Source organism: Gastrolobium bilobum, unplaced genomic scaffold, assembly GCF_033153095.1.
Source record: "Gastrolobium bilobum isolate Gb01-03AN ecotype WA unplaced genomic scaffold, APGP_CSIRO_Gbil_v1 utg3818, whole genome shotgun sequence".
In the NCBI taxonomy this organism is placed as follows: Eukaryota; Viridiplantae; Streptophyta; class Magnoliopsida; order Fabales; family Fabaceae; genus Gastrolobium; species Gastrolobium bilobum.
In genome coordinates, this window is record NW_026898236.1 from 377,466 (window position 1) to 386,743 (window position 9,278).

The 9,278-nt window shown below is 34.4% G+C and overlaps 1 protein-coding gene across 8 annotated transcripts; it reads left to right on the plus strand.

Moving 5' to 3' along the window:
- Positions 1-572: 572 nt before the first annotated feature.
- On the plus strand, positions 573-9,278 carry LOC133314116 (bifunctional protein FolD 4, chloroplastic-like). 8 transcript variants are annotated; one of them, XM_061515558.1, is made up of 6 exons: positions 3,638-3,872; positions 4,032-4,145; positions 7,713-8,038; positions 8,272-8,508; positions 8,647-8,814; positions 8,967-9,278. In XM_061515558.1, the coding sequence occupies exons 3-6, from the start codon at positions 7,718-7,720 to the stop codon at positions 9,135-9,137; spliced, it is 897 nt and encodes a 298-aa protein (XP_061371542.1). In that variant the 5' UTR covers positions 3,638-3,872; positions 4,032-4,145; positions 7,713-7,717; the 3' UTR covers positions 9,138-9,278. The 8 variants fall into 8 exon arrangements, 6 of the variants coding, with proteins under 6 accessions (XP_061371542.1, XP_061371543.1, XP_061371546.1 ...); XM_061515559.1 differs by having other exon boundaries at positions 7,716-8,038; XM_061515562.1 differs by lacking the exons at positions 3,638-3,872; positions 4,032-4,145 and adding an exon at positions 5,183-5,202 and having other exon boundaries at positions 7,711-8,038.

Here is a 9,278-nt window from a genome sequence, read left to right on the forward strand (position 1 = left end):
ATTGAATTTAATATAAATATTTAGGATATATTATGTTTTTTTGCAAAATTTATGAATATTATAAGTTTAGTTTCATTTTTTTTTGTTAAATATTGAATATTAAATATAATATACGTTACATAAATTAAAAATATTTTTAATATCAAAACGTGTCTTAACGTGTCGAAATCTAACATATTTTAGAATTAACGTGTCGGGATGTCGTGTTGTATCGTGTCATGTGTCGGTAACGGTGCTATATAGGTTCTCACATTAAAAATTGTGCCACCATTTTTCTTTTTTTTCTTTTTTTTAATAGGTGATGAGCCCCACAAGTCCACCACATCATGTGTCTGTGGTAGGAGATTACTATCTTCAACAACATGAGAAAATAAAATCCCTTAAATAAATTAAAAATATTATTTAATATTAAAATATGTTTTAATAACTCAAAATCTAACAATTTTTTAAAATTCTGATGTGACGTGTTGATGCGGGTGACACGTGAAGAACCCTAACAAAATCGATATGCTCAAGCAGTCAAGCTGTTTCCTGTGAAGAACCCTAACAAACTCAGAAGCTGCCAACACATTTTGAATGCAACAACAATGTCAGTGTCAAGAAGGTTAAGGTTTCTCTCAAACCTCAATGTCATTCTTTGCTTCTCTTCGACTTCAAGGTTATACTCTCGTTCTCATTCTCAGTCTCACTCTCCATTCATTAACAAAGCTAATGATACTGTTGCGTCATTCAATCGCATGCTCCGTATGCGTCCCACCCCACCCATAATCGAATTTAGCAAGATTTTAGGATCCCTTGTGAAGATGAAGCATTACAACACTGCTATTTCCCTTTCTAAACAGATGGAGTTCAGTGGAATTGCTCCAACCATTGTTACTTTGAGCATGTTGATAAATTGTTTCTGTCACATGGGTCAATTGAATTTTGCTTTTTCTGTATTAGGCAAGATTTTCAAGAGGGGTTATCATCCAAATACCATAACCTTTACAACACTTATGAAAGGTCTATGCCTTAACCGTCAGGTTAAGAAAGCACTGCACTTTCATGACCTCGTGGTTGCACGAGGATATCAGTTGGACCAAGTCTGTTATGGGACCTTGATCAATGGGTTATGTAAAATTGGAGAGACAAGAGCAGCCATGCAGTTGCTGAGAAAGATTGATGGGAAAGCGGTTAAGCCTAATGTGGTAATGTATAGCACAATCATTGATAGCCTATGCAAAGATAAACTTGTAGCTGATGCATGTGATTTATATTCTGAAATGGTTGTCAAGGGAATTCATCCTAATGTTGTCACTTTCAGTTCTCTGATCTATGGCTTTTGCATTTTGAGTCAATTGAAAGATGCAATTGGTTTGTTAAATGAAATGCCATTGAAAAACATCTACCCTGATAATTATACCTTTAATATGTTGGTTGATGCATTATGTAAGGAAGGAAAGGTTAAAGAAGCAAAAACTATGTTAGCTGTGATGATAAAAGAAGGTATAGAACCTGATGTTGTCACTTATAGTTCATTAATGGATGGGTATTGCTTAGTTAATGAAGTGAACAATGCGAGATATGTGTTCCACACTATGGCCCAAAGAGGAATAACTCCTAATGTTTGGAGCTATAATATCATGATTAACGGATTATGTAAGAACAAAATGGTACATGAAGCCATGAATCTCTTTAGAGAAATGCAGTGCAAAAATATGACTCCTGATACGGTCACCTACAGCTCTCTTATTGATGGTTTGTGCAAATCAGGGAGGATCTCTTATGTTTGGGGTCTTATTGATGAGATGCATGATAAAGGTCAACCAGCTAATGTAATCACTTACAATTCCTTATTAGACTCTTTATGCAAAAACCATCATCTGGACAAGGCAATTGCATTATTCAAGAAAATGAAAGACGAGGGAATTCTGCCAAGTGTGTGCACATACAGTATACTTATAGATGGACTATGCAAAGGTGGAAGACTTAAGAATGCACGTGAGGTTTTTCAGGATCTTCTGATCAAAGGCTATCATATAAATGTCTGGACGTATAATATTATGATCAATGGGCTGTGTAAAGAGGGCTTGTTTGATGAAGCATTGGCCTTGCTGTCAAAAATGGAAGACAATGGTTGCATTCCTAATGCTATAACTTTTGAAGTAATTATTTGTGCTCTCTTTGAAAAAGATGAGAATCATAGGGCAGAGAAAATTCTTCGTGAAATGATTGCCAGAGGTCTGCTGTAAGAGAAAGATTAGGTGAGATGCTTTCTGGTCACACATTAAGTTATTTCAGTTTTGGTGATGACCAGCCAATCTATATTTGCTTTGATAGTTACACATCAAAAAGAAGATGAACTATGCAATGGGCTCTCTATCCCTTTAATTTTGATTTAAAACATATATTGTAAGGTCCTTCTTGATATTGTAATGATACAGATGGTCAACTTTTTTGGTACTTTAATGGAAAACTTTAAACTGATCTACTACCAAAAAAGAGTAATTGTTGTGATTTGAATCTTCTATGAAAAATAAAATTATTATTTGAATCGTCTTCACTTTTCTAAAACTAATCATGCATTTGTGTCAGCATCAGCTTGTCTAAATAGTAAGTACTATGTTCTTTCCCTTTGTTTTTCTGAAGCTGTTTCTTTTATCTGCCTTCCTGACTTCAAATATTACTTCATTCCCCTGCAAAAGTCTGAGTGATGAGATACACTTTGGATTTTTTTCTTCTGTAAACTAAAACTGGCCTCTGGGCATCATTGGTTACCGTAATGATTGGTTACCGTAACGATGGTTGAAACTTATTATAAAATTTATGGTGCATTTTGGATATTGTCAATTTGTCATGTGGGCAGAAATAAATATTGTTTTCGGAATATTTAGAGAGTTGACTGATGATATTTTGTTAAATTTTATGTAAAGCCTCTTTTGTATTCGCTTGATGGCTGGCTTCTTTTCATCTTTCCTCTAACCTTTGTTTTCTTGAGCTAAGGGCTAGCATTTGTTTTTCTATGCTTATAGTATGTCATTATTGTTACTGAGCTGACATGAGGTAGCAGCAGCACACTATGAGTATCAGAAATGATTCTTATGGAATTTGGTGGTTAAGACTTGTTCTGTGCATGTTATACTTGTTTCTTTAACTCTTTCAAGGTGCAATATATTTTAGTTTTTGTTTTCACCTGATATGGCCACTAATCAGGCCACTTCAGCGGGTGCTTTAAGAAGCCAACAGAACCTAAACATTAATCAAGTTTCTGCAGTTTAGAAGATAGCATTTTTTGTGGACTCAGTTGTGCTTAAAGGAAATTCAGAAGCATAAAATATGGAAGGCCTGTTGAATAATTTAGACTTACCTTTATTTTCTTGAGTTAAGTGCTAGCATTTGTTTTTGTATGCGTACCGGATTTCATGACTGTTGCTGTGACTCAGCTGTCGTGAGGTATTAATTAGTAGCACTGTCAGTATCAGAAATGATCCTTGTGCCATTTGGTGTTAAGGCTTGTTCTGGATATGTTATACTTGTTTCTATAACTCTTTCTTGGTGCAATATATTCTAGTTTTTTTTTTTGTTATTGTGTATTTGAGATGTTGACCTGGTTTATATTGTACAGGTGCATGAGAACAAAACATTTTCAGAGAGAAAAGTTCATCTGCACCAGAAGATCCAGAGACTGCCAAGAAACTAAAATTGCTGAATGATAAGATCTCAAGCAATTGCTCTGCTATGCTAATTGTTTTGAAAAGGATGAAAGACTGGATAAGCATAATATATCACAATTTAGTTTTTTTTTCTTAACACGTAAGAAGACAGATAATTCAGTTTGACCAAATTTGATTTGTTCAATGAAGCCACGTGTTCACATTTTCCTCATGCTGCAAGTATGAACAAAGATTCATTTCAGATGTATTACATTTCCGTTCTTGTGTTAGCATTGATCATTAAATTTATGTAATTTTTTTCATTTTTTTGAACTTGTGATATAAGCTTGATCATTAATTGTATCTTAAGCTTTTTCTTTTGTTGAACTTATTCTTCAGGTTCTCTGGAGTACATCACCATTGTGGCTTCTTGTTCCGCACGTGTGAAGCAGAATAGGGTTCTTCTCACCAATGGCTAAGGGAAGAAGCATTGAACTTATTCTTCAACCTATTGTAAGCTTGGTCATTAGGAGATTTAGTCAACTTAATTTATGCAGTTAGGGAGGTCTTTACTATAGCCAAAGTTCATTTGCTATAGGATTCTGTTCACCTATGGGGCTTGCTTGCTTACTTTTTTTTGGTAAATCATAATTTAGTATCAAACTTCTAATTTAATGACATCAATAGCCCATAGTTTCCCATCCAAAGGCTTGCAGTCTTTTAATAAAAAAAATTAATAAAATTTGGGTTTAATTATTTAAAGATGTAGCACAAGAAATTGTTTTGGATATATATATATATATATATATATATATATATATATATATATATATATATATATGAGGCAAGATCATTTCATACCGGTGTCAAATTTGAAGTTTGACACCTCATCTGAGAGTCGTTAGATCCAAAAAGATCAACGGCTCTGATTTGTAAGCATGTGACATCATTGATCTTTTTTGATCTAACGGCTCACAGATGAGGTGTCAAATAGGTGTCAAAAGATCCTACCTCTCTCTCTATATATATATACACACACAAAACTGGTCAAACATTTACATACAAATAAACATAAACTTTCATCTATAGGGTCAATGTACTTGTAAGCTCTCCATAATGCTCTCAATAGAATATTATTTTCTGATTATGTTTTCCCTTTCTCTTCCCGTTCCTGGACCTCTTAGGGGAGGTTCACTAAGCATTATTCTAGTAATGAACCCTTTACTAAATCTTAACAGGGTCTAATTGGGGGGAAAAAGAAGACATAAGCTTGCTGCTTTAAAAAAAAAAAAAGAAAATAATAAGAAACTAATGCATGCTCACAAAAGAAAGGAAAAGGTTGTAAAAATACTTCTCATTATCCTAACTTCAATACAGGCATTTTCTTTCACAAAACCAAAAGAAGTAAATAAAATGAATTATCGTTGTATTGGCACCATAGTATTGTTGATTGCTTTCAAGTAAAAAATCAAGTAAAGACTAATGTTAACATCTAGTCATCTACAATCAAGTTTCTCAAGTTATACAAGAATTATTATCTTTACACTATCAAGTCGTCACGTTTTATAAAATTATCTTTTAGAGTATCAAGTCAAGTCACGTTTTCATCCATGCTAGTTGCTTGTCTATACATTTTGTTCACTTTTTTAGCAGATGGATTTTACAAATATGACTTTGTCTTATGGTATTAAATTCAGCTTTGGTTCCTTTCATTTTTACTATCAATTTGTATTATTTTTGAACTAATAAAGTTAAATCTCTTTATTAGTTTTAAAATAGGGATGACGTGTGGAAAATTAAAATTTAGTAAAATCAAAGAAAAAAATTATAATTGAGCTTATATAAAATTATCAAATTTTAAGCAAAATAAAATTTATGGCCCACATGGGTTCATTAAACGTAGTAGATAAAATTTATTTTCTGAAAATAAATAAATAAAAATTTAATATTTCTCATGTTATAAGAAATAAAATTATCTCTTATATATATATAAAAATAAGTGGCATGGGAGTAAAAAAAAAAAACATCTTCACACACTTTTAAACCCAACAAACATCTTTACCAAAAAAAAAAAAAAAAAAAAACCCAACAAACAAAATGTGAGACAAAATAAAGAACAAAGGGAATATGTCCTTTGAGAATAAAAAAAGAAGCACAGTTCCACTTCCACTGCCATAGCATTCTTCTTCTTCTTCTTGTTTTTTCTGTAAAGCAAAGAGAACATTACAATTTACAACAACATTGGACAACTAAGCACAACGTATAGATTACTGAGCTGCTGTTTGAGGATTCACCGAATCCCAATGGTTTCTTCTATTTCTTTGCTATTCTTCACCCATTGCCATTCTTCTCCTCCTCCTTCCACCACCCGCCCCCTCCAAATGGGTCCCACCTCTCTCCGGTTCTTAGCCCTTCACTCCTCTCTAGCACCTTCATCATCATCCCATCAAGTCCCCATTGGTATAAAGCTCTCACCTTTTCTTCTGTTTTTGTCTATTCCCAGCTCCTATGCTGTTTTTTTGGCTTCTGGGGTTATCTGGGTGTTTTTTTTTTTTTTTTTTTCATTTACTAGGAACCGTAGTTATGCATTGAAAAAAGTGTCTTTTTTAATTTTAATTTTTATTTTTGTGGGTCTTGGGAAAAATATGCAATGCTTCTATTTTTTTTATCTTGTCCCTATTTTGTGAATTCTTTCTCAGTGGAGTTGAAATGCTGTTTGTTTGAGGTTGATGTTTGGGATTGAAGCCTCATTCCCATTCTTATTCTTATTCTTCTTCTTCTTCTTCTTATTAATATTATTATTTATATTTTTCAGGGGAGGGCTTCTGTTACAATTTTACCATTAACTGTAAAACCAATGCTGAGTCATTTTTCTACCACCTCTTTTGCTTTAAGATTGATGAGCCCATACATGCATTCTGCTCACTTCTAATCACGTTGATAAAATTTTTAGTTTGTGCATGTTGGTGTTTCTTTTTTGATTGATTTGTTTTTGTTGTTGCTATGGTTGTGATGCGAGTATGTTGGAAGTGCATGGTTGAAGGCCCGAAAGGCCTTGAACTGTTTAGTTCCAATTTTTGAAATTAGTAGGGAAGCACTTTAGTTTACATCAATGTTACTAAAACCGGATTGGTTGAACCGGAACAGACCGCCAACCGGTTTGGTTCAGTCAATTGACTAGTCATGCATGCAAGGTCAAGAACCGGTGAATCGGTCATATACTAGATTCAATGAAATGCTAACCACTAAGCCAGGTCATTTTGATTGTCATATTACTTCTATTTATATATTTATGGCAAAAGTATTTCTGCCTTTGCGGCAGAAAAATTTGTACAATTTTATCAGGATCCGACATCGAATCCTGGTCTTTTTAAAAAAAAAAAAATAACGAGATCCATAGGCGGGTCCTCGTGAATACGTGTCTGTGGCAGATAAATCTTTCTGCCACAACTACAGAAAAATGGAACCCTATATTTAGTATATATCTTTACATAAATTCAATTTAAGCAGCTCAACTAGTGATCCATTAAGGCAATACCTCGACTGAGTCGATGACCGGTCTGAGTTTAATAATATTGGTTTAGATGACTACCTCGTCTTCTAGTTATTACTTACTATTGTATTGCTTTGTATATTATTTAGATGAATAAACTATGTGGCTCCGGGGTGTCCGGTGTCTTTGGGACACTGCAACTATGTGAGTTTGGCTGAGGTTGGTGTTTATTTAAGATGTCTTTTGCCTAAATTGCCTGCTTATGAGATTTAAGATGATGATTTACCCATTTTTTAATTTGAAACCTTCTTAGTAGGTTGGATCAAGATATTAGACTTAGTAGAGGAAGGTATTTATTTCTTGAAAGGTTCATTTATTCTTTTAATCATTAGGCTATTGTTGTCATTGCTTGTGAGTTCAATAATGTAGATTCTTGAGTTACCTTACACATTTTTTTTTCAGTGCCCATGTATGTATGTGTATTCCCATTCATTGCACATGCCAATGTGTCTTTCCTCTGCATGCAATTGACTGAGAAAGGATTTGCTAACCTATGTACATATGTTTCCATGTGACTTTATGTACAGCAGCTATGGCTACTGGGGCATCTTCTAAGGTGATTGATGGAAAATCAGTGGCAAAGCAAATCAGGGATGAGATAACAGCTGAAGTCTCCAGGATGAGAGAAGCCATTGGTGTGACTCCTGGGTTAGCTGTAATCCTTGTTGGAGATAGGAAGGACTCTGCAACCTATGTGCGTAACAAGAAGAAGGCTTGTGAATCTGTTGGAATCAAATCTTTGGAAGAACATTTGCCTGAGGATTCCACCGAAGAAGAAGTCCTGAACTATATTTCAGGCTACAATGATGATCCTTCAGTTCATGGCATTCTTGTTCAGTTACCTTTACCTTCTGTATACTTCTAGATCTCTAACTTCATTTTCCTAAGGGCAAAGTATGCTAAATTATGTAATTAAGCAATTTTTATATTTAGGTCTGAACTATTGCTAAGTTCTTGGGGAACTGCGTCAAGCTTTTCAGCATGATATATTAATAACTTATTCTCATAGCTAAGCTTTTTATTGCCTAAACTATAACTTCAACTCACAGATTTTCTTATGGAAGTTTTACCTTGGCCTTGTGACAGCATATGAATGAGCAAAACGTCTTGAATGATGTTAGAATTGAGAAGGATGTAGATGGTTTTCATCCATTAAATATTGGTCGTCTTGCCATGCGAGGCAGAGAACCCTTGTTTGTTCCCTGTACACCAAAGGGATGCATAGAGCTACTGCACAGATATGGTGTTTCTATGAAAGGAAAGAGGGCTGTTGTGATTGGTCGGAGCAACATTGTAGGAATGCCAGCTGCTCTCTTGCTGCAAGTAATAATATAGCTTTGCACCAAACTTCAAATTTTGGTTAACAGTTCCAAACTAGTTTAGTTTGATTGTTACTGTTTGATCCTTTATTTTTGCTTCAAACATACAAGTTTCTAGTTTATATATATCTTATGTTACCAGAGGGAAGATGCTACTGTCAGTGTTGTCCATTCAAGAACCAGTAACCCTGAAGAGATCACAAGACAGGCAGATATTATCATCTCTGCTGTGGGGCAACCAAACATGGTTAAAGGAAGCTGGATAAAACCTGGTGCAGTCATTATAGATGTTGGAATCAACCCGGTAGAGGTGAGTAGATTTATTTTAAGGTCTTGTTTATGGTATGCTACTGGGTTTCTATCTTGGTTGGTACTGGTTTTATGGAACAAATTTCATATTGAACGCTTAAATTTCAATATCAATGTTATTTAACCAATGCATGTATGGGGTGATTGTAACAGGATCCAAATAGCCCTCGAGGTTATAGATTGATTGGAGATGTTTGCTATGAAGAAGCCATAAAAGTTGCCTCTGCTGTCACACCAGTTCCTGGAGGAGTTGGTCCAATGACCATTGCAATGCTTCTTCAAAATACGCTCAGCTCTGCAAAAAGGATGCACAATTTTGACTAACCTGGTCAAAGGATGTATACCATGTCAGGCCATCAATTTTTGTTTAGGGGAGTCTTGGATATTTCCCTACCTTTATGGTAGTATAATGTTGTTTCGTTCACCTTAAACTAGGTCTTGGATTAGAGTATTATAAATGGAAAA